The 23,000-nt window shown below is 40.7% G+C and overlaps 1 protein-coding gene across 2 annotated transcripts in view; it reads left to right on the top strand.

The window, feature by feature from the left end:
- The window catches only part of CACHD1 (cache domain containing 1), a 111,180-nt gene that overhangs the window by 35,888 nt on the left and 52,292 nt on the right, over positions 1 to 23,000 (top strand). For both annotated transcript variants that reach the window (XM_050900546.1, XM_050900547.1), the window contains exons 2-3: positions 2,087 to 2,149; positions 14,078 to 14,226. In XM_050900546.1, the coding sequence (XP_050756503.1) occupies positions 2,087 to 2,149; positions 14,078 to 14,226 (212 nt within the window). The remainder of the gene's footprint in view (positions 1 to 2,086; positions 2,150 to 14,077; positions 14,227 to 23,000) is intronic.

The raw sequence follows: 23,000 nt of genomic DNA on the forward strand, positions 1-23,000 counted from the left end.
TTGAAATTCCTGAAGTCCTCAGGAGGGAGAGGGATAAGGGAAAGTGATGATCGTAAGTGGAGCAGAGCACACCAAGGGGTTTTCCAGGCTGGTTTTGCCAGTTATAGCTGCATATAGCCTTACTAGGAGGAATTCAGCTAAACCTGTATCAAGAAAACTCTTGGAGTCGTGGACCAATTACACTGATTTGGATGCAATTTAGACTTCTTTAGTAATTGCAGTTGTTATTGCTAATAATTTGGAGAGCTGACTCTGGCTTATTGTGTTGCTGTAAACGTAAGTCTTAGTAATTTCACAACTATCACATCAAGGGAGGGACTCAACAGGGTCTTTATGAATCACTGTCCTTCGCCAGATGTGGCCGTGCCTACAGATGTATTGTCATCTGTTTGACTTAACGCTGATAGATGTGGAATCCACTCCGTCAGTGAAATCCCAGCTCCCCTTGAGGCTGGTAGGGAAAAATCCCATTGACTTTTTTTTTTTTTTTTTTAATTTTTTTATGCCTCCTCCACAATCTAGGAAGGAGTTCACCCTCCGTGTTCTTTCTGCTTCTGTTACCAATTTTTGGTATATTTGAAGTTGTAAGATGTATTTCCCAGTAGTTCACTCTCTTCCCTACACGATGTGCAGAAGCTCCAGTAAATGTCGCAGCGGGTGCAATGTTAAAATGCCCTCTTGGACCACCCGCTCCCGTGGAGCAGCCAGCGCAGCTCCTTTACGACTCAGGCGGGCTCCCCGTGCAGTTGTTTCTGTGGCAGACACTAACAGCATCTCTTGGGTTTGGGCTGTGTTTTTGTAAAAAGCGCAGTGTGTTGCAAACGCCCATGTTTGCAAGGAAGTGTCAGCATTTTAATAAGGATCTGCTTGGAAAATTAATTTCAGCTTCTATATTGGATATCTTGCTTTCGTAGAGGATGTTTGATATATGGCGGGAAGCTAGGCACTTACTTTCTTACGAAACCTGCAAACCCTCCCTGCCCTTTGGTTACCTCCAAGCTTGCAGGGATTGGCATGCACCTGAGCAGGAGGACAGAAGAAAGTGAGAAGATCCTTCATCAATAATGGGCATTTTTTTTCTGTTTTTCAATGTATAACAACCTAAATAACCGCAGCATATTACCATTATGTTTATTGATAGTGAATAACCAACACTATTCTTGTTGTGCATGATACTGTTCTCTCAAACCTCCGTTGCGTTACACAGCCACCCCATATTGCTAGTAAGACAGATAGCAAAGGAATATTTTAGGGACACTTGTAGGTTTTCCAGTGGGGATGGCCCCACTGTCCCTAAGGATAAAGCTGCCCTTGGAAATTAGAAATCTTGAAAGAGGAACTTAGGTGTATCAGGCAGACTTTTCAGGAATGCCGTCAGTGTAACTCAGAATCCTTCCAGTCTTATTTTTCAATCTGGAAGCAGAATATTAACAAGGTGTTGAGTGGTTTTTCCTCCACGTAACCACTGTAAGTAAACAGGGATGGCAGTGTGGCTGTCACCTGTGGAGGCACTCGCATCCCTCTGGGAACAGATGGGAAGCTTTCCCAGGGGAGGACACAGCTCTCACTTCTGTCTTCTGAAAAAAACGTCCTTTTTTTGCCATTAGTTAGCTCGATCTGGTTGTGTTCAAAAGTAGGTATCATTTTTCTCTTTTCCAGATACCAACTATGTCTAAATTCGGCTCACAGCCTCTCGTGTGTTAGTTGGAAACAATAAATACTTTTAAAAATAGTTATGTTGGGTTAAACGTTTAGCACTAGAGAACAGTCATAGTTTGCATGGCAGTAGCTTTCTAATGTGAAACACTTTTTTTAGCACCTTATGTCAGTTTGGTAAATTTACAGATGTTTTGAAAAAACCTGTAATGTCTTTGCCTTCAAAAACAAAACCAGCCTCTTCATGCAGATCCACAAACAGGTATATGGAGACATGATTCCCCTTGGGTAAGCCTGGCATTAGAGACTCCCCAGGTGAAACGGTCCTTTTCTGACACCGATTTCCTCACCCATGTGCCTTTTGGAGCTGCTTTAATGTGACGTTTACGACAAAACGTCTCTTACGCATCCTTTCTGATTTTTCTTGCAGAGGATATTCAACTCCTTTGTGTACACAGAGAAAATATCAAATGGAGAAAGTGAAGTTCAACAGGTGAGTCCAAAAGCCCCTTCCCACCTCCTGCTGCCCGCTGTAAAAAGGCAGAGTCAGCTTAGAAATTACAGTTCTGTCTGGATTTATTGTGGCCGCTTTCCTGGCACCTAGCACATCAGATAACAATAAATGGAACAGAATGTAAATGGAGATGGGCTATATGGGCTGATTATGTATTTGAGAGTTTTGCATTGCCATGAAAAGGCTTTCCATCTCCTTTGTGTGGGTCTGTCCCTTAGAAACAATAGAGCGGAGGCAGAGCTGGGGCCCTCAGGTAGTATCTCACATTAGTTGACTGGTTTTCATGTTGGAAGTGTCTCTTTTAAAATTGTTTTAATTCAAAGCAAAAACACTAATATTGTTTATGAATGTCGAAATGGTATCCATTGCTTTGTGTAAATATGGGACAGCTACAGCCTCATGCATAACAGTTGTGGTTGAGGGTTTTTTGTAATTTTGTGTGGGCTTTTCTTACGGGAACACATTTGAACATTTAACTCTTCAATTTAACATGGAGATAATATGTCTCAACACATGGGCTGTTTGCATTTTAATGCATACATTTGGAAGATGAATTTTGGATCAGTTTTAAAACAGATCAAATAGATCACGTTTTCTTCTTTAAGAAATTAAGGTGCCAATTCTGTATGCTCACAACTGCACCTTCGTGCTAAATGGGATGAGTTTTGGTAGAAGAGGCAGCCGCTGCCCTGCGTGGGCAGCCCGGGCGTCCGAACAAAGAACTGGCTTTTCCTTCCAGTTTAAGCATGGGCTCACTTGCACAACCTTCAGCGAGTAACCTGACCTTCCTAGACCCCTATCAAACCAGTTTTAATGTTCAGTAAAAACAAAAGTGCCTCAGAGCGCGGCTCTCCCCAGGGAAAAGGGAATTGCTCTTCAGCCTTGCAGGTAGCCTGATTTGTGCATGAGCTGCTGTTGCTGGTTTCCAAGAGCATTATCAGTACATTGCATGCTCCTGTGCATTAAAACTAGTCATGTAATATAAACAAATTAACACTCTAAGTTGTGTTTACTGTAAATAGTAAAATTCCCAGACTTTTTTTTTTTCCCCAAGGAAAAAGTCAAAGCAGAGGTTTTTCCTAGCTCTGGTTAGTTAGAAGACATTTGATGCAAGTTTTTCCTGAAGCTTGATCATTTTATGGGAGTCTGTCCTACATACTCTGTTTGGCTGTAGAAACACATTTCTGATTTTCAGTCATCACAGTTGAGATCATCACCTGTAATACAAGAGTAAAAAATTACGGGGAGGGGTAATTAAGCCAGGAGGACATTCCCTTTTCTGGTTTCGATCCCGCTGCCTGTCTTTGTTATGCCACCTTTCCCACTTTGCTTCTCAAGTGAATTGTGCAGAAGACTTTCCATGCCTTTAATAATTATCTTTATTCTCTCCTGGGTTTGTTTGGCTTCTGCTTTTTTTTCCCCCCCCCTATTTTTTTCTTCTTTTTTATTAAGCAGTCACCAGTATGAATGTCATGACATGGGGGCAGCAGATGTGCCGTTAATGTTGTATTAGAACCCTTCAATTATTTTTCAAATCTCCTGTCTTCCAAGAAAGCCCCCAAATTATTTTTCTTTTTTGACAACCTCTAATTGGAGAACACATAATTAAGAAGAAGTTATATGGAACTGAGTGTAACAACATCCTGTTCTCTTCATATAAGTGGTACCTTTTTTCCCCTGGAGGTCCAGATACATATGGCTGTGTATTTGATTAGTTCACTTTGCGTCATTGTTATTAATTTATACAATTCTGATGTGTGTTCCTATTACTAATTTGGGCATACTTTTTTGTTGTTGATGTATCAGTGAAATATTGTAAATAAAATTAAAAAAAAAATTGGATGCCCAAATTACGATCCCGGAGAAGAAATTTGCTGCTTGGAAAGGCATCATGCAGTTGGTGATGCTAGGTGGTTGCTTTATGTGGTGGCCAAGGTCAGATGTGCATGAACAGTGATGGTTCGGTGGTGTGGACAGTAGATGCATGCCATGCTTGGCGTGATGCTGGAGCCCAACGTCCACCCTCGGGAGGCTTCGGCTTCCCCATAAGCATGCACGGGTAGGGGCTTGCCTGCAAAGGGACCAGTAAAGGGTAATTGTCGCCCGACTTTAAAAGTTTAAATCTGAAACCATCCCAACGTCTTAAAAGAAGGGTTCGCTGGCTTTGACATCGTGCTAGGGTAACGTTTTTCTCAAGTATTTCTGGGTGGTCTGCACACCGCGAAAGGGCCATGTGGGCTAGATTATACGTATCAGATGGCTTTTGAAAGCCAAAAGTGTTTTTTGGGAAACCGAGAAACGGGATTAAAACTTGTTTGAAGTCTCAACTATCGATTCTCCACTTAGGAAAAGACACTGCTTGTTTCCCAGCCGCAGATGTACGTATTCACCCTAAGTAGATATAAATAACTGTCTAAACACTGTAGGTAGTGTGATGAATTCAGAGCTGTCAGAGGAGAAAAACGAGGCCCCGGTGAAGCATAATTACTGTGGTTAAAAGCTCAACAGTGAAGTGGATAGAAGAATAATTGAGCACTTCTGTTTCATTAATAACCAGGTCTTTTAGCCCTAATGAATCACAAGCAATATAACCAGAGTTTTATGAGTAAGAGTAGTACATCGAACGGGATTGTCTTGAGCAAATGCAAACAAATGTAAGCAAATTAAATCCCCTGTCGCTCATTCTTGTTTTTGTCATTCATTAACATTTTCTTAGCAACTGATACCCAAAGGCAATTAATTACGATTTTATGTCAGCTGGGATTTTTTTCTGGCAGACCACTGAATTGTTGTGGGGGGTGGGTTTTTTTAATACCAAACTGTGTAAATAATGACTTTCAGTTTGTTGAGAAAGTGAAAAACTACAGCTGTTGGCCTTCAGGCCTAACTGTTTAATATGCTTGCCTTTCTTCATGCCACACAAGGAGTGGTTTACCTTTTGACGTTAAACTGCTTACACTTTTAATGTCTACAGTTATAGAATTACTATTGTACGTAACAGATAAAGCCTTTTTTGCTTTGAATAGGTTATTAAAAATTGGATGGCGATTGCCAAAAATAACTTGGATTCCTTTCCTGTAAGTTATTTCAATATCAGAGAACCCGCATACAATATGAAAATTCGGTGGTGTGAACTAGTGATATAAATAAAGTGGAAGATGGTTAGTTTTATTAGGGGAAAATCTAGATTAGCCGTTTTCAAGGAAGTCAGCATGTGTTCAGCATCCTGCCAGACATCTGGTTTCTGCAGTATAGAGAACATGAAACTGGGCTCCAAGGAGGAGAGAGGACGGTGACACAGTCTTGAGCAGGAGCGTATTTACCAGCTTCATGCAGAAAAGTCTTGATACATTGACCTCTGGCAGAGAAGTTGGAGCACAGCAGCAACAACATCTCTGCAGACAGACATTCATAATCATTTCTTCTATTTCTGTCTGTCCATGCATCCTGGGGAAAGAAGCAGTAGCAAATAAAGTAATTAAATTAGTTGAGATAGTCAGTTGTAAATATGCATATGTCAGCTGAAAATGACCTTGCTGGAGTATTCCTGGGAATATTCACTCCTGTTTGAAGACTGGGAAGGGCAAGGACAGAGGGAGGATTTTAATTTAGAATAAGTTAATGCACAAGCAGTAAGATAAACCTTTTGTCATTAGGTTTTTCCTTGTTTAATGTATCCTTTTCTCCATGTAACTCCTGTGTTTAGAGCCAGAAGACTGTCATTCCTTTTCCTTCTAGCTCATTCAGAGCATAACTATAATCCATAAAAATAGCAATAATAACCTAGAGAATCAGTTTTGTATAAATCTGCTAGGAGCTGCTAAGAAATTGAAGGAACTTAGTTGGGAGGTTCAGGAACAGAATTGTGAGGCAAAACACTGGTTTTTACAGGTATGCAATTTTGTTTCTAATAGAACCAGGTTACCAAAAGTATTTTTTTGAGAAATGGTGTATATATATAAAAAAAAAATCCCTGAAAGCTGAAATCTTTAATAATTTGGGATTGAGTAAATTGTGTCTGCCACAAAAATGTCTTTTGGAGTAATACAAAGCATTCTTCTTGCAATACAATATATTTTTAATTCAGAAATGCTTATATTTCAGAGTTATAAAAGCTAAGACTCGATGATCTAAGGGTCTTTTGCAACCTAAATGATTCTATGATTCTAAATCAAATGGTTAAAAAAAAATCAGAAATCAAATGATAATTACCTAAAGTGAAACAACTTTTTTTTTTTTTTTTTTTTAAACTGTGCTACAAAGAACACCTACACATATTTGTTGTCAACCTGCTAGACGACTTCTTATCCAAATTTGGGGATTTTTTTTTCTATGTCTGACTACAGACTGGAAGATCCACTGTTCAGAGTTTTGCTGTGCATTGCTCTTATACTCCTGATGGACAAAAATTATTTCATACATTGATTTTGCTGTCATACTTGGGCAAGTTCAGTGAAGTGTGTGTTATTCATTGGAGTTAGAATAATTAGAAATTTCGCACAAGTGGGATACAGCTGCTGAGGATTTTTCACCCTGGCAGGACACTCATTTTTTGAGATACTTTTAAATATATAGCACCTTGTGAGTGAAGGGCACGTGTTCGTTTGGTTGTGAAGGGTTCTTCTCTGATGACTATTATGGAAGTAGCATTTATAGACAACGTCAGCTTTAGTTCTGAAAATATGGTAAAGGATGGAAGTTGTGCCCTCTAAATTGAATTGGACACAGGCGCACACTGAATTTGGGAGAGCTCTCTCTAAAGATCAAATAGCTGTTTTGCAAACTCTGCTGACTCTGTGGCACATGGAGAGCAATAGACTAAGGCAAATAAAAATCCCAGGTGGTATTATTATTATGGGTTTCTTTCACTGGGTCCTTATGCTGTTGGGCTGCTGTCATCTTCTGGATTTCTGGAGGGCTTCCACACAGCCTGTGTGAAACTTGTTAGATAACGCACCACTTTTTCTAAGCCTACTTCAGAGACAGACCTCTCTTGGTTTGGTTTTTGGTTTTTTGCTTCCTCTATTACCAACAGTCAGATGATGGGATTACATTCAGAGCCGTAGCCATTCCTTGTTTTTCCGTGTTTCTCTTCGCCACTTGATTTGTATTCTATTAGTTGTGGGGTTTTTAATAAGCTGTGGAACAGGACACAGCTATCTCTACCATGTTTTGTTCTCTACATGTTCCTTGCCAAGGCCAGCATCACGTCAGACACCAGCTACGCACAAGATGTCCTCTGTTCCTTCAGGAAATGTGTTTGTTATAAAAATAATTAATATGTGAGTTTAAGGAGCTCCTTTGCAGTCGGGCTAATGAAAGGACTCCTCATCACCTGATTTCTTTTACTTATTTTTTTACCAAAATGGGATGTCTTTCTAAAATTCAGCTATGCCTCAGCCTGGAAGGATAGGCTTGCCGCAGAAACAGTTGTGCTGGTGAAGGACATGGGCCATTAAAAGCCCGCCTGGCTTTACAGCGCTGGTACCTGTGAGACAGATGAACGCATTTGCTCCCTCTGTCACCAAACTAGAAGAAAGCATCTCGCCCGCTGTCCTCCCCTGTGGCGGGAGGAAGGATGCTTTTGGCCGCCGTCCCGCTGCCTCGCCGTGTCACGCGTCAGCGGTCGGTGCCCACGGCTGACGGCTTTGACAGTCACATCGATCCGGTGCCAGACGCCTGCAAAAACAGCACGGCAGCCTCGGAGAAACCAAACGCCGCTCTCCTGAGCAATGTTCTTAGTAGAAACAGGATCCTGACGTGTCTGCCCCGGGTGCTGCTCTGCCCGCTCAGGTTTTATAGAAGCGTTAAGAGAAAGCTCTGCACTTGCCGTAATCACTGTCGTCTTGGTCAGCGAGGTGCAGGGTGGTAAGACCTAGCTGGCATGTCAGCGTGCTGTGCTTTAGGTTGGGTTGGATTTTTTGTTTGGTTGGTTTTGGACTGGGCAAAGAGCTTTTGAACTCTTTTGAAAGGAAATATATCAGTGTGCTGAAAAATCTAGATTTTGCTGTTAAGCACGACAGTCTACCTGGCTATGAAGAGTGATATGCTCAGAAGATGTTGAATTTTATGTCGATTAGTTGTAGCCTTGTGATAAAAGATGATGCATACTGTGTTGAACGTATTTCCAGAATGACTTTCAGGAATTGTGGCCCTTTCTCTAGTTTTTGTTGTGCACCATGTTTGACATCTTCCTTCGAGTGAGCCTTGGGAAGCTTTGCCAAAATTACTGGCTGGTGGAAAGCCTCAAGTAAGCGCCGATCTCTTTGAAGAAATGCACATTGGAAAGTAGTTTCCTTCATCCTGATTGAATGCTCAAGAGTGTGTTTTCAGTGTCATCCAGAGGAGTAGGAATGGTTTGAATCTGTTAAAGCAGAGGTGTGGGAAGAAGTTGGTGGCAATTCTAAGATCCTTTCTCAAGCCACGTCCCTGCTGACCTCTGTGCCCTTTTGGTTTTGTACAGAAGCAGTGGTTTCTTCAAGAGCCAAGCAGGTTAGGAATAAATATGTTAGAAATTTTCTAGAATAGGAATCTGTGGATGCACAGTAGTGTTAAGTTGTGATACAGCAGGAGGAGTGCCTGGTAGATGTTGGGGAGAGGTACTTTTGTTCCAGGTTCTTCTGGTTTGCAGAGGGGATTTAAAAGTAAAAATACTAACTAAACTCTTCAACGTGTAAGCAATACTTTTCAAGCAGCCCAGCAGTGTTAAATCCCCGGCTGTGAGTCCGTTAGGCATCCATGCCTGTTGACCTCATTGACACATATTTTATATACAGTCTTGAAAACATTAAAAATACTTTGGCTTTCAAGATACAGCCAGAAATAAAACCGAACCTTGGAGCTCTGCTTTCCCTCAGTGCTCCCTGAAAAGGGAAGACTTCAGAGCTGCGGAGCTTTGAGGGGAATGAAGCTTTAAAAAAAAAAGCTTGAGGGAACTATGCAAATGAGGAAAATGTCTCTGGGAAAATTAGAGAAACTCACTGATGTTGTGATGAAAGGTTGTCAGTGGAGATGGTGACAATTGAAGTGCATTACCCATGGGTGCTGCGGTAATAGAAACAGGTGTTACCGTCCAACCTGTCTGCAAACTGAAATGCTTTGGCTGCACACCAGCTGCCGAAAAAAAGAAATAGATTAAAAAAATAGAGCTAATGGCCGCATTGTTTGGAGCGAGCGCTCATTTCTTCTTATTCGGTTCCTTAAAATTAAGGAGAAAAGACAGAAATATGAAAAAAGACGAGAGGAATGCCAAGCAAGGCTTTCCTCCCCGCCTTTGTTTTTAAAATGAGGTGAAGAGCGCTTTGAGAATTGATCCGAGGATAATAGCATTTTATGTCAATCTCAAGGTATCCAGATTTATTTTAGTCTCCATTAAAATGGGTGAATTTGAGCATTTCTGTGGGAGGAGGAAATGTCTGTCACACTTGGTACCTACCCAAGGGTATACCTGAGCATGGGATGGATGTCAGCTACCTGCCCCTTTTATGTGCCTGATTCGGGACACAATTTTCCATTTTGCCTTAAAAATGTTTTAAACAATTATGTTGGGATGGTTTCAGAGTTCAATGCTCTGTCCTTTCATTATTTATTTCCTTCTTTCTGTACCTTTGAGGTGTTGTAACCAGTGTGGTGTGGGTCTTATTTCCATGAGTATCTAACAACTATTCAGCTCTGGGCAGGTTAAAAAAAGCAGGGAAAAAATAGTGATCTTTTGATTAAAGATTTTATTTTTTTATTTAGAGAAATGAGTAGCTGGTTTAAGCCTGCAGCTTTTATTCTGACAGGCTCTAGCAACTGAGTGCATCACTTTGCAAACTGAATAATGTTTTTGAGCTAATGATGTGAGCGTGCATGCATGCATGGGCACGCAAGGCATAGATGAGGAGCTAGGAAGTATGTATTATTTTTTGCTGTTGTTTTAATCACTGAGAGCTGGAATGCCTGTTCACTGTCATGGATTTTTGTGCTCCAGTGAAGCCCAACTATGGAAGAAAAATTAAGTTAGTTTTGTTAGGCTTCATCTGGATTATACTTCTCGATTTGATGAATTAGAACTATTTGTTTTTAGTAATTTTTCAGCTGATTGGTGTGTTAGCCTTAGGTTCTTAACATGGTTTATTCATTGTAATCAATTTTCAATGGAAAATTGCTTTTGGATCGTCTTGCCTGTGGTGACTTTCTTGAGTTGGCTGTTTTTAAAGTGGTTTTGATTGTGGGGCGTATTCTCTTGCTATCAGAGGGCAGTATTTTTAGGGTTCTTCAGATTAGACAAACTCAGTTCTTCCAACCGTGCTTATGTCCGTGGGCAGGGAATAGATGTCTGTGTAGCTCTGGGAGGCTTCAGGTCCCTTGTTGCTGACATGCACTTGACTCTGCCCTGACTAAGTGTTGGATCCCATTTAATGAAAGTAATGTAATGACTTTGAGCCGTGCAGAGGTTTTTCGATGGGAGATGCAGTTTAGGTACTAAGCATCTGCTTTTTACCAGCTTCTGAGGTATGGGCTCTTCTGAAAAACAGATTTGTCAGATCTTCAGACTCTGCACAGCAGGGTAAAATTCAAAGGCTGTGGGGTGCTTTTATCGTTCAACCTGGAAGGTGAAAACTCACCAACACCGAAACCTCATCTTGAACAGCATTCATTTATCAGAGAAAAGCAGTGATTCCAAATGTGAGTCCTTTTGCTCTGATGCTCCATGTTAGTTTTGTTACTGCGAATGATGGTCATGTGGTCCTTTTTTCAGCAAACTTAAGCTCTCTCCCCTTTTTGTGATTTCAGGTAGGGAAACCAAGAAGTGTATAGATTCAAGTATCTGGTTTACATAGGTGCTTAAGCACAGGTATGTCATTTGCCCAAACTGAGAGAGGAGCTTTGTAACCATGAAACTTAAATGCTTTAATTTAGGCAAGTTGGCTTGTGTGTGTTTGAGATCCTGCAGAAGAATACACTTCTCAAGGATACATTTGTGGAGTACTGTCAGACAAAAGGAAAGTTTACTAGAAAATAGAAACGGAACTACTCAGCAGCTTATTATCTAACAACTGGGAGCAATTTAATAGTGTTGGATGCCTAACATGGAGGAGACCATTAGTAGTCCTCTGGTGCCTTGGCAATAAATCATTCTACAAAACTAATTAGGTATAATTCTGCAAGTCATTTGAGCAAGGTCTTATTAAAACCTGTGCTCCTAGGAGACCTGTCATTGAGCTGCAGCATTTACTGGGCACAATGGAGGCAAGGCATTGCTGTTATCAGTGTAGGTCTCATTATTCGCATAATGAAGTAAATCATGACGAAATGTCCTGTTAATAATAGTTAGGAAGGACATTTATCAGTCCAGAGGATCTGGAACAACCAACTGCATTTCTCAGCACACAAATGTAGTGGCACCGTTAAATCATCCCCGTAGAGTTTGGAGTGTACAGGGAGCAGGAGAGATGAGTGTTACAAATTAACGAGCTAACTTCAGCTCTGAAGAAAGTTTGCAGAAATGCAAAGTGCAGTATTTCTGAGTATTCAACACCGCAGTATATTGCTTAGAGCTTATTCTCTTTCATTTAGGATGCATCTGGCTGATGATTAAGTGTAATAGGTATGTTGGTGTGAAAAGGATACCGAATGTGCTAGAGCAAATTTTGTACATACCTGATCCATTTCATTAATTTCTCACTTTGAATGAAAGACCAGGAGCAAAAGTCACAGTAAATGTTTCTTGTAAAACCTGATGCTTCCTAGTAACTGTGTTTACTGTCACGTTTGCTCAAATACCAGCCACAAATTTTTCCCTTCCAGTTTTCCCCTGTGTCATGGTTTAACCCCAGCTGGCAACTAAGCACCATGCAGCCGCTTGCTCACTCCCCCCACCCAGTGGGATGGGGGAGAGAATCGAAAGAAAAAACCCAAACCCTTGTGGGTTGAGATAAAGACTGTTTAATAGGACAGAAAGGAAGAAAAATAATGATGATAATAATAATAATAATAAAATGACAATAATAATACTAAAAGAATTAGAATATACAAAACAAGTGATGCACAATGCAATTGCTCACCACTTGCCGACCGATGCCCAGTTAGTTCCCGAACAGCGATCCACCCTTCCCGGCCAGCTCCCCCCAGTTTATATACTGGGCATGATGTCATATGGTATGGAATATCCCTTTGGCCAGTTTGGGTCAGCTGTTCTGGCTATGTCCCCTCCCAACTTCTTGTGCCCCTCCAGCCTTCTTGCTGGCTGAAAGGCCAGCTGAGAAGCTGAAAAATCCTTGACTTAGTATAAACACTACTTAGCAACAACTAAAAACATCAGTGTGTTACCAACATTATTCTCATACCAAATCCAAAACACAGCACTATAGCAGCTACTAGGAAGAAAATTAACTCTATCCCAGCCGAAACCAGGACACCCTGCAAGGTCATTAGTCAGGCTTGTTGTGAAGTACCTAATGAACTAGACACAAGCGAGCTCTTACCGGACAACACAGGAGCTTCAGTAGGCCTGTGATGTGTCCCAGCAGGCTCTACCCTTGTTAACACCACGCACCTTCGGACTGCTTTAAATCTCCCTGGCACAGAGAGAGCACAGGGCTCTGCCTGCAAAAGGCACGGGCACAACCGTGCCTTCAAATCGCATACCAGCAAGCCCAGATGCAGAGCTCAGAAGTACTTGTTTGCAGAAATTTGTTCATTTGATTTTTTTTTTTTTAATTAAGAAAAATTTTAAGAGAAGGGCTGAAGTACGAAATTTGCTATTTTTAAAGTTAGGCACTCTAATTTTTTTTGAAGGCCTGAGAATTGTTTGGGAGGGATAACAGTCTGTTTTCACTTTCTGAAAGGAGAGAAATATGATCATCTGCTCTTACAAGTAATAGTGTAGCCTCTAATCCTTCTCTTGATTTAGAAGTGCCTGCCTGCATCAGAGGGACCTCTGACAACAAAAGGCTTGTGGAAGAATTTCACCTGTGTGAGATCGTTGTCATTATTTTCGTTCTGTTATAATGTAATGTCAATTACAGATTTTTCATTTTGTTGTTGAAGTTTGTAGTTGAACCTGTTGTAGCTTATGACTAACCACAGTGAGCTGCTAGATCGATGAAGAAAATCACTCGGCAGATGCTCACCTAAGAGCCTGTGGTGCCCCCCAGGAAAGCAGCAGGGGATACAAAGAAAAAAGCAAGAACTGGGATGGCTTCTTTTGCCCAAATCGCAATGAGGAGAACTACATGAAAGGAGTTGTGAAATACTTCTGCACAGATCCACCTGACTGAGGAGGCTGTTGATGAACAGAGAAATATTCATGGCAGTATTTGGGGTTGCCTGGATCCTGAGCTTGTTCCCTTAAATAGATTCAGTGTGCTGGCAGATGTGCCGTTGGCTGTTTGCTCCTGAAGCAGTAAGAGATTTCTCTGTAGGTGAGGTCTTCTGTAATACTATTATTTGGGCTTTCCGTAAGTGTCCATTTATAGAGCTGCTTTAAATTGACTTGCAGCCTGTTTATTTTAGTCTCCATCATGTCCTTGTCAGGCCTTAGAAGAGCATCATATTGGAGAGCTTCAGTGGTAAGCCAGTAGCATAGGTAGAGTCACATCCAGGTGTCAGTTCTTAATGAAAGGGAAGTTTGATGTAATGGAAATTTCACTTTTCATACATGCAAAACTCTCTGTTCAAGTACCCTTTGCTAGATGGTAAATGTATTTTATCTTTTTGTATAGACTGCTTTCTGTGGCCAATATTATTAATTACTTGACTTCACAGTGCTTAAGCCATCAAAATAGAAGTACAATGAGCAAAGCAGACAACTATTATCTTTAACATATGCAGTTTTTACTTTCCATTTAAGTTGGTTAATAAGGAACGGGGTAACACAGAGAAACTAGCTTAATTTTAGTCTTTCTTCTTATTTTTTTTCAGTTGGCAAAAAAAATTCGTGAGAAATTTAACCGTTACTTGGATGTTGTGAATCGTAACAAGCAAGTAGTGGAAGCATCATATACTGCTCATCTCACGTCGCCCTTGACTGCGATCCAAGACTGCTGTACTATTCCACCATCTATGATGGAGTAAGTATTAAATTCTGAAATTACTTATGCTGTCATTTACTATGTGAAGATAAAAGATGATTTCTTTGCAAAATAGCCTGTATTTTCTGCCACGCTTCGTAACTCTGAAAAAGGGGGAAGACAGTACTCCAAAGGTGCTCCTTATCTTGTCCTCATTCTTTTACATTTCTGCTGTGCACACATTTAATGAGGAGCTCTAAACAAGAACTGGGACTCAGGTGTGATGGATTGTAAAATGAAACAAAAAGGAAAAAAGTTTGTTCAACCCTTAATTGCATGGAATAGTCTTCTATACAAAATGAGTCTGTCTATATCCAAGATACCGTTTTTGCATTGAGACACTGCTTACCCCGAATAACTCTTCTGAAGCTGGTTGTGGGACTTCTGGGGTTTTTTTTTTCGTTTGAAGTGCAGTAACCAAAATCACGAGTTGGTCAGTACATCACATGCTAAAAATACTGCATTACAGTTTAATCAAGTTGACATGCTGCTGTTTGATACAGAGGTTTACCAAAATTGAGTACATTGCTTGGAAACTGAATTTGTTCATTTTCAGTTTGTTTTGTTTTTAAATACGAGAGTTTTGAATAGTATAAAACCAGGCAGTTGGTTGTCTTTAATCATGTTTTATTATGCTGCATGTTTGCAGAAACTTCTTTGGGTTTCCTAATTGTAGGAAGGTGTGATAGAAGGTCTGATTTTTCCAATAAAAGTGTAATAATTTCTTTTAAATGCTCAACATTTTAAACATGTGCTTCCATATGCGCTAGAAAAGAACAAGAGTAACTTTCAGTTTATGCAAACCTTGATTACAGAGTATATTTTCATTGTTTATGTCTCAGTCTGCTTTAAAAACATTTTAGAGAGAGGAAGGTAATTTGGGTAATAAATATTAAAAGCACTTTCTGCAATCTATAAGACAGCTGTTCTCTTAATGACAGCATGCTTTCATCTTTTCTGTCGTATGGCATTAACCTTTGTTTATATAAGGACTTAAAATACTCACTGCATTCAAATATGTGGCATGAATCTGTGTCTGGAGAGAAAGGCCACTTGCTTGTTTTGCGTTTGTTTTGATTGGCACAAAAGTAAGAAATCTCAATAGGACCAAGCCTCAGGTGACTCCAAAGAAACGGGGACCCTGCTGTTCGGTTGTGTGTAGATTTGGTGGTCTCAGTGCAGTTCCTCCTGGACAAGGTGCCTGCGTAAAATGCTGGCATATCTGGTGCTCAATGGCCAGACTGTTGGCAGCGTTAGTAGAAAGGTCAAGAATTAGTTGAGGACAAAAACCTTTCTGCCCTCTGATCTCTGCATGCAGGAGCCGCCAGCCAGCAGTAACACCTTGCAGGCAAGGGGTGAAGAGAAGGAGGAATGACGAGATTTATCACCCCCTTGTCAGTATTGCATAATTTTTCATTAAAAAATAAAAAGAGAGGTCTGCTCTTAGTCTGGAAACTTTCGTGAATTTCCTTTCACTTTGTCCTCCAAAATTACTTAGCTTGGAAGTCCTTTAGAAATTTCTTTACCCGTGGTGCACTTGCATAAGGATCCTTCACAGTAAGTGGTTTAAAAAACAAACCGGAGGTCACAGCTGGCAAAGCAAAGAGGTGAATTTTCTATTTGCAGAGCTCCTCATTCAGGCTCTACAATACGTTTCTCATTAGTTAGTTAGTTGGCTTGATAATCTTAAATCTGCTAAACTGGTTACCAGAGCAATCTTATCAGTCTGCAGGACCTTCCAGACAGCACTTCGGCAAGACCCGGTCGAGTATGTATGGTTGAGAATGGTGGGTTATCAGACCATCGGGAGTATACCCACTGCCGTCTTTAGGAAATTGTCTGCAAGTCATACAAAGACAGAATGTAAAGACATGTTTTCCTGTTGAAACTTAACTTCCAAGTTGTTTGCACCGTGCCTTGTTAATTGCCTGATTTGTCTAAATGCTTCTGCTATCATTTCAGTTGTCGTTTCTCCCCCTTCTGCCTCTCCTGCCTGCTGCTCTTCCTTTCATTTTCCTTGTCTGTGCCATCTCCCTTCTGGGAGATTCCCCGTTTCGGTTAAAATGTCGGGAAAAAAGCTAATGTTGATATCCAAGGTGGTGTTATTAGGTCTTATGTTTGACACAAGCCTGCTAAAGGGGAAAGCAAAACAGTTCACACAGGCAGGAGGTGGTTGTTCCTCAAAAGCCAGGAGGGTACCAAACGCCGTTCCCCTGTTGAGCATCAGCTACCTCAAAACCTCTCTCCCTGCCTCTCCAGAAAAGAGATTAATTTTTAATAGAAATCTCAAAATGAGGTAACCTTCTTTTTAAGCAGAAGCTTTCCACTGGAATTAAAAGATTACATGCTCATCAGGATCCCCCTTGGGCACCTCTAGGCCTGGTTAAAAGCAGGGAAATGGCCGGCGGGGCGAGTGTCTTTGCAGGCAGCTGTATCTGAAATCACCAATAGCGCCTTTTTTTTTTTTTTGTCCAAAGAGATACAGAAAATGTATTAGTATTTTTGTATTATTATTATTACTGTATTAGTATTTTTGTATTATTAGTATTTTTGTATTAGTATTTTTGACAGAAAATACTAGAAGTTATGATACCTACCTTAATGGTCAGATTTTGGAGAACCAGCACACACATGTGAGTGTTTGAACGTGGATTTAAGAATTGTTTTTAAAACACAGACACAAGTATCTCCCACCTGGATATTGCGATCATGTTTTGAAGGCTGCTGGTTTACTTGAACTCTTCCACCTTTAATTTTTGGACTAACTTGCTCTGGCTATGAGGAGGCCTGTGCTTGTGAGAAGTTAAGTTAGATGTGCTATTGCTGGTGACAGCTTATCCTTGGCATTTAAAAGGTGTGCGTTAGTGTTGGGCAGAGGAGTGCTGGTGTTGGAGCAACAATAATTACAATAGTTTGGTTTAGAGCATTTATTAGCTGCTGCTATAGAGGAGGTCACATTGAAAAAGAAAGTGCTATTTGCTGTTTTCAGGAGATACTTGGCGTTAGATTGTACCTTGAAAATGTGTGTGTCCTTAGGGCTATGGTTTTTCTTTCAGGAGGGTTGTGAAATGTTTGTGTTAAAACTGCTTAACTCTGTGTATTCTTTTTCTTGGTGTAGGGAGGTGTTTCATCATGTGACCTCTTCACTTGAGTAAACATTTGGTGCAAGAACAGTGTCAGAACCACATTATCTTCAGGGTATATTTTTAAGGTAGATATGAAGGCCTGTCCCACAATATTTAAGGCTGTTTATCACATGGTGTTCAGCCTCGAAATGCACGGTGACATTTGAAAATCTGAGGGCCCTTCATGCTGTCAGATGATTCTTCCACGAGCCTTTTACGTCGCTGTCTAGCTTATTGACATTGCGTTGGGAATGCAGCAAGTTTGGGTTGGTTTTGGAAAACTTATGTGGGAAGGAGATGATGAACTACTGTTTAGAGAAAGGATTTTTTTTTTTTTGAGGGTTTTTTAATGGCTCGGTATCTTTAGTTTATATTTGTTGTTAGCATTAACAAAATTATCCATGTGTGGCCTTGTGTTTGCTTGTATTTATCTTGAAAATCTGAGCATTGGCTTGGAAGACAGTTTGCCATGTTGCTCGAGGTAAACTGTGAGCATACCAGACCTGCTGACTATAAATAAATAATATGAAATAGGACTAACAAAGCACAAACTGGGATATAAAATGAACCTGGCATTTATATGGCTTGTTTAGTTGAGTAGTGAGATATGACAAGGAAAACAATTTTTATTTTCTTGGCATTATGTGGTGTTGGCTTTTACAGTGAAGAGCCCAAATGAGTAAGTTTCCATGCGGCTCTGGTTCCAGTCCGTAGTGACTAGTTTGGAATTAAAATTAACAGCCTGACTGTGCTTTCAGTTGCTATATTGTACCCAACATAGCCTGGCCTAACTAGTGTAAGTACTAGCAGTCACATATTTGTTCTCCCCACCAGCATAGGTTTGTGCAATGGAACTACCTTGTTTTGGAAAGTGGTGAAAAGAAATAAATTAGAACATGCAAAACCAACTTGATGAGGCAGTGCAGTTGGTGGCTATTGAGCGGTTTTGGCAAGGGACTTTTCCATAGGCCTTAATTCAACAAACATTTAGTCATATGCTTATGCTCATCTGGTTTACCAAAGCATTTAAACATGTGCTTGTGTAAATGGAAATTAATCATACACTTAAGTCTATATGCAAGTACTGCTAAGTAGAGGTGGACTGCTAAATTGGAGCAACAGAGCTGGGCCTATGTGTTTTCTTTAGTTTTTGCTGTTCCTTTCTTCAGATATAGCTGTTTGCATTTTCAGTTCTACTTAATCAAGGTTTGGGAATGGAAAAACCATGATGGCAAGGGAGGGAGAGACAACAGTTGAAAAGAGCAACCAGAGAGCATAGCTTTCAGACAAGCTCAGAAGCGGATGGTACAAAGATCCGGTATCTGCTCTACCATCTGGGCTATATTTGTGTCTGCGGGGTCAGAGCCTGGAGACTTGCTCCTTTTCCCAGGACTGTGTGCCGCATCGAGGAAGCGCCCATAGCAGTTGAGAACAGGCATTGCTCCAACCAGACGGAGTTAATATGGATAAAGTGCTCCAGGCTCTTAGCAAAACGGATGAGTAAACTGATGGGAGATAAGGAAAATGGATGTCAAGTGACATGCATCTTCTAATCCTTGAAGAAATCCCTGCTGGAAAAATAAGGCTTTGTGTTTCCTCACTAATAAAGGCTGCTGAAGCAGCCATGAGAAACAGATTTCATGCTGTCTCCAGACATTCCCTATCACGATAGAATTGGGTGGTTATTTACAAGACAATGTTTTAATTGAAGTATCTTCCTTCTTAAGAGGATAAATACCTCTGTGTACAAGACGATGTCTCCTGTTTGTCATGCCTGAGATGCTTCATTCCCGAGAAAGCCTTCGGTAGGTCTTTAGGAAGTCTTGGAACTGAAATGGCCTGATGTGCATGGAGTGCAGATGGGGCTATAGCAGAGTGTCAGCAAGAGAGGGTAGAGGAGATAATAAACAGTATTTATTTATCAGAAGTACTCAGCACCTGCAGCTTCCCTGCACTTTCAGTGGGAACTTACGGGATACATGTCAGTTGTGAAAAGTGCCTAAATAGGGACTTAAGAAACGAGTTTCGGGAAACAGGTTTGGAAGCATTAGCTTTGCATGGGGTTGTAACTTTGCAGGTCTGCGTGGTCTGACTTGCGAATGACAACTGAAGTAGCTTTCTTCATAAAGATGGTGTTGAACTGGATGGCAACATGTAGATCAAATAGGTGGTTTATATTGAATATTTGCAGATGAAAGAAAATCAAACTCTTTCCACACAAAAAGAAAGATTAAGTCTGATAATGTGTGTAATGTTTGAGTATTCATCATCTACCCCATATACAAAATGCCTTTATCAGGAGAAGCTGTGATTGATGCTAGCTGGCTCTTGTAGGAGGCTTTCAGAATTAGCTTTATATAGTTCCAGTTTTGCCAGGTAAATTAAAGTTATGTTCGCACGATAAGTACACGTGAAGACGCAGTCGCAAGTACGTACTTTACAGAATTGGTGCCATAGAGTACACTCCAGTGGTTTTCTCGACATAGCAAAGCCCTGCATATCTGCAGTAGGATTACCTTCCAAAAAAAAAAAAGGCTGTAACTTCTTCTTCAGATGCATTTGTGAGGAAACGCAGCTGCCTGTGCAGCTTTTCCAACAAAAAAACCAGAGATGGTGCTTTTAAAGGGAGACAAAAACATTTCCCAACCCAGTCTCGATCCTCCTCTTCTCCTGCCTAGTTTTCAGTCCCATCACGCTCTGATGTGCTACAGCATTTCATGTCCTCGGGTGTCTGTGCGAGAAGGTAGGAAATGGTTTCCTTGAGTTGCCTGCGACTGGGACCTGAGCAGGGAGAGAAGGGCAGAGTCGCGGCTCCGGGAAGCCACCCCGCATGGTGCCTTGCTGCTGCGAGGGGTGGCGTTGCCGACCACGGTCCCCCAATAACCCTACACCTGCAGACGGGACGTGAATATAGACGTGTGCTCGTGGAAACATCCCCCTTTCTCTTTGCTTCTACCCTGGAGGACAGAAATGAATTTCATTGCTGGTTTTTATGGAAAGTTGTCACGGGTCTCCAAAAAACATACATTTAGAGGCACGTTGCCATTCGTTAATGCTCTTGCTTCTGCTGCTAACATATATGTTTCAAGGCGGCTGGAAATCTATTTTTGTTCTTTATTTAGCTATGCTGATAAGAGCTTAGGGAATGCATTTATCTAAATTTGTGAAAGGAGATGGAATGAAGAAATATTTGTTGGTAAAACATACTAGTTGGCAGTGTTGCGTTACAGACATTAATAGAGCTGTTTGAATAAGTGAGTTTACAAACCTATTTTTGAAAATCATTTACTCCCTGACTGTGATACTGCTTTCAGAAGTGGTCTGTTTTTTTCTTTTTTAAACAGATGGTTAAATATTTGCTAATGCAGTTCAATTTTATCACAGCTCTTTCTGTGTTTATCTTTCCTCTCCTGAGCAGTTAAGTGGGAGATAACGGGAATCCCATTCAGTTCCTTCAGTTGCTGCAATATCTGAAGAGCTACACTTCCAAAGGAGAAGTGGGTGGGCCACATTAAATGAAATTTAAGATGTATTTGCTGTTCTTGCAAAGTATCAGACTACAGTAATGCATGTGGGTTTCTAGAAAATGTAGGGAGCGTGCATAGTGCTAGTCTTGGCATGACCTTGTTTTGTCCATAAACTGTAGCAGGTATTTGGGAAATTGCTCTCTTGGACTGTTGCTTTTACTTCGTAAATGTGGCCAAGTTCCTCGTGAAAAAGTGGGTTTTCGAATAGTTTGCGTTACTGGGTTGCAGTCCTCCTTCCAATAAACACTTTCTTTACATCTGAGAGCAAGTATACTTTGACTTTTTCAAGCAGTAGTTGAAATAATTGGAACAAGTTATATGCCTTGGCAGAAGAAACTGGTTAACTGAATCATCAGTAGCTTATTTTTGTTGAATTTATTCCTAAAAACATTGTTTTCCAACATTCTGTTTAGACGCAGTGGGAACCATATATTTAAGTATTTATTTAAGTATGTAAAATATGAGTTAAAATCTTGCCATACAATCAAGAAAGCATGCCTAGTTGCGAATTTCAAAGGAAATGCTGAATTTTCAGTGAACTTATGTAATTTCATTTGCATACTAAAATCAGCTTTAAATTTGTATGAACGGAAAGGGAGGGAAAGAAATGAGTCTTAAAACAATGAGAACCCCTCAGTAGCTGCCCAAGTGTCATTTTTATATGCAGCTCCCTCATTTTTCCCTAAACTGAAACTGTACAAAAGAGGTTGATTTACACCGTAAATTCAGGCCGAACAAAATCCAATTGGAGCTCACTTGAGCACTGTTTTGATGTAAGATTCAAAGCTTCTGCAAATTTATTTTATCTTCTACAGTTGCTGATCGCCTGCTTGTAAATCCTGTTGAAGGAGAATAAAAATGAGTGCAGCCTGATGGGAATTTAATGTCTGAAGTTCAAAGCAGTTTGCACATCAGAGCAAACGTCAATCAAATGAACATCTTGCAAGCTAGGCAGGGAGCGCGTTTTTCCATGGGGAAGAGATCAAAGTGGGAGTCGCAGCTCTGTTTGCTCCCTCGGGATGCAGTTTCGATCGGTTGTTCATTAAAGTGAATCCAGAAGGAAGGGCTTTTTAGAGAGAGGCAGGGAAAGGGGGATGGGATGAGTGGGCCTGTCTTAAACCTGAATTTCAGCCAATGTCTTTTGCTCTCGTTTAGGTAAGTACAAAAACTAATTACGTCTAAATACAGGTTTTGTTGTGTTTTTCTGGTAAGGATTTTGGAGGTCTTCCTAAGTGTTGGCTGTGGTGTTACCACCTAGAACATTTTGGGCCAAATCTCATAGGAGACCTCTGTCAGCCATCGCTGTTACTGTCCGCCTCGTAGTCTCGCTGCTGGCGAAAGTGGGAGACACCGGTAAAAATTAAGTCTCCTTTGTGCAGAGAAAGGGTGGTGATCAATGCTTGTCTGCAAATCTTAAAGTATTAAAGTTTTGGTTTTTTTAACTTCTTCCAAAGCAAGTGATGGGAAGGTTTGTACAGTTTGAAACTTGTGTGGAAAACGTGCAAGGTATAAGTACGTCATAGGAAAGGTAAAAACAGTAGTTACAGCCAAGAATATAAGCATTTACTGTAAATGCCACATGGCAGTGTTGAGGCTTTAGTTTTAATTGTTGCTTTAATGGTGAAGATTGCCAAATAGGTTAAAAGCGCATTCTTAATTGAAACGACTTAGAGGCACCCAAAAGAAGCACATGGAAAATTCTCCAGTGTAATTAAAATGATTGCAAATATTGCAATGTAAATTTGCCACAGTACTGCCTTTGCCCAGTTTCTGGTCTTGGTTTTCTGAGGACGTACATTTGCGATGGGAGCTGGTCTCTTCTCAAGGTCCTTGTATCATGGAACCAGTCATGCTTTAAAACTACACTCCACTGCAAGGTGCAAAAAGTCAGTTTTAAGGCAGACTGCACCTGAAAAGAGATTTGAAGTAGATAGCCCACATAACTCAGTCTGGAGCAGTCCTTGCTCTAGGATGACAGGTCTGTCTGACGGCTGGTCTTTAATTTATGGGGTTTAAAACAATTCTTCTTCTGCGTATTTTATTTATATCATTTTCCCATTAACTGTATTCTCTTTTTGCTACTTTGCTACTGTATTCTCTTTGTAGCAAGAGAAAGGAGGGG

The sequence above is a fragment of the Gymnogyps californianus genome, chromosome 8, assembly GCF_018139145.2.
Source record: "Gymnogyps californianus isolate 813 chromosome 8, ASM1813914v2, whole genome shotgun sequence".
Taxonomy (NCBI): domain Eukaryota; kingdom Metazoa; phylum Chordata; class Aves; order Accipitriformes; family Cathartidae; genus Gymnogyps; species Gymnogyps californianus.